Here is a 1,647-nt window from a genome sequence, read left to right as displayed (position 1 = left end):
CCCTGCCCCGCACACTCACCATTTCAGGGTTTCGAGGGTGTCGCGAAGTCTTAGCTAGAATCATCCAATACCCGCTGGTCACAGAGCGACGGAGGCTGAGGCTGTGGAGGAATCACCGAGGCCTCCCTGAGAGGGGGAAGCAGGACCGTGACGCCCTAACCCGGCTCTGGCTGAAGCAAGAGGCCAAGGCCGCGCTAGATTCCCGGATGCCGCCCCCACCTCTCCGGCTGCGCGCCTGATTGGGCAGTTCTCACTCCAGCGCTCTGATTGGATATGGCTCCAGGCTTCACGCCCTCAGGCTTTGAATGACAGAAATTGCGACCATACAGTGCACTGAATGAGGCAAGAGTGACAGACTAGTGCCTCCAGGCACTTTCAGGCGGGGCCTAATCTCAGTGCTAGGCCGGGCTCTCTTGGGGGTTCATTTTAACCTTCTGGTGTGTAAGGTTACATCAGTTTATAAATTGTGCGCGCGGGCACACACACACACACACACACACTTGTTCACAAATGGAAACAATATAATGACAACTATTTTAATATTTTACATTTCATAACCTTTCTGGCCTGTGGTGTTTTGAGTAGGACACCTGAGATTTGAAGAGAAAAGCAAACCTCTAAAAAATAAAATGTTAGCAGGCCTGTAATCCCAAAGCTTTGGGAGGCCGAGGTGGGGGGATCATGGGGTGAGGAGTTCCAGACCAGCCTGGCCAAGATGGTGAAACCTGTCTCTACTAAAAATATAAAAATTAGCCAGGCATGGTGGCGGGCGCCTGTAATCCCAGCTACTCATGAGGCTGAGGCAGGAGAATTGCTTGAACCTGGGGAGCGGAGGTTTCAGTGAGCAGAAATCGCGCCACTGAACTCCAGCCTGGGCGACAGAGTGAGACTCCATATCCAAAAATAAATAAATAAAATGTTGGCCGGGATTACAGAATCTAAGTGATTTTGTGGGAGCAAAACACTTTTGTAATTTGAAGATAATTTAGGAACACTTTATTATGCTGAATCTCTTAAGTACTTTTTCACAAATTTTTAATTGTCAGAAAAACAACATTGACCATCTTTTATTTTTTAATGTGTACGGGTTAGTAGTGCTAAGTATATTTACATTGCTCTGCAACAAACCTCTACAATTTTCACATCTTCCAAAGCTGAAACTCAATACCCCTGAAGCATTAACTGCCCCTTTTACTCTCTCTCCAGCTTATGAAATACATCAGTCTAATTTCTGTTTCTGTAAGTTTGACTACTTGAGATAGCTCATATAAATTTGGGGAACTAATAAATGTCCATGAAATCTTCACAATTTATGTTCTTCTGCCGGGGCTTCAGCCGGTCCCTCCGTTTGGGGTGCCTGACTTCCTGCAGCAGAAGACCTTGGTCTATTTATTAAAAATCAAGTTATTCACTTTTGGCTGTTGTGTTTCAGAAAACACATCTTTGTTCTTTTCTTTTTCTTTTTTTTTTTTTTTTCTTTTGAGACAGTCTCTCTCTGCCGCCAAGGCTGGAGTCCAGTGGCACAATCTCGGCTCATTGCAACCTCTGCATAAGGAAGAAATTGCCAGTGATCTATTTGACAAGAGTTAACATCCATTCCATTATCTTTTTAAATATATCATTGTCAAGTCAGGAAGGCAATAAAAA

The 1,647-nt window shown here is 44.8% G+C and overlaps 1 protein-coding gene across 1 annotated transcript in view; it reads right to left on the bottom strand.

The window, feature by feature from the left end:
- The window catches only part of LOC105532703 (zinc finger protein 141-like), a 50,493-nt gene extending 50,218 nt beyond the window's left edge, over positions 1-275 (bottom strand). Inside the window, exon 1 of the mRNA XM_011970930.1 lies at positions 20-275. Within this exon, the coding sequence (XP_011826320.1) occupies positions 20-64 (45 nt within the window). The 5' untranslated portion in view covers positions 65-275. The remainder of the gene's footprint in view (positions 1-19) is intronic.
- Between the last annotated feature and the right edge of the window lie 1,372 nt (positions 276-1,647).

Source organism: Mandrillus leucophaeus, unplaced genomic scaffold (assembly GCF_000951045.1).
Source record: "Mandrillus leucophaeus isolate KB7577 unplaced genomic scaffold, Mleu.le_1.0 Scaffold98, whole genome shotgun sequence".
NCBI lineage: Eukaryota > Metazoa > Chordata > Mammalia > Primates > Cercopithecidae > Mandrillus > Mandrillus leucophaeus.
Note: the sequence above shows the minus strand (reverse complement) of the source record. Positions and strands in the feature narration are given on the sequence as shown.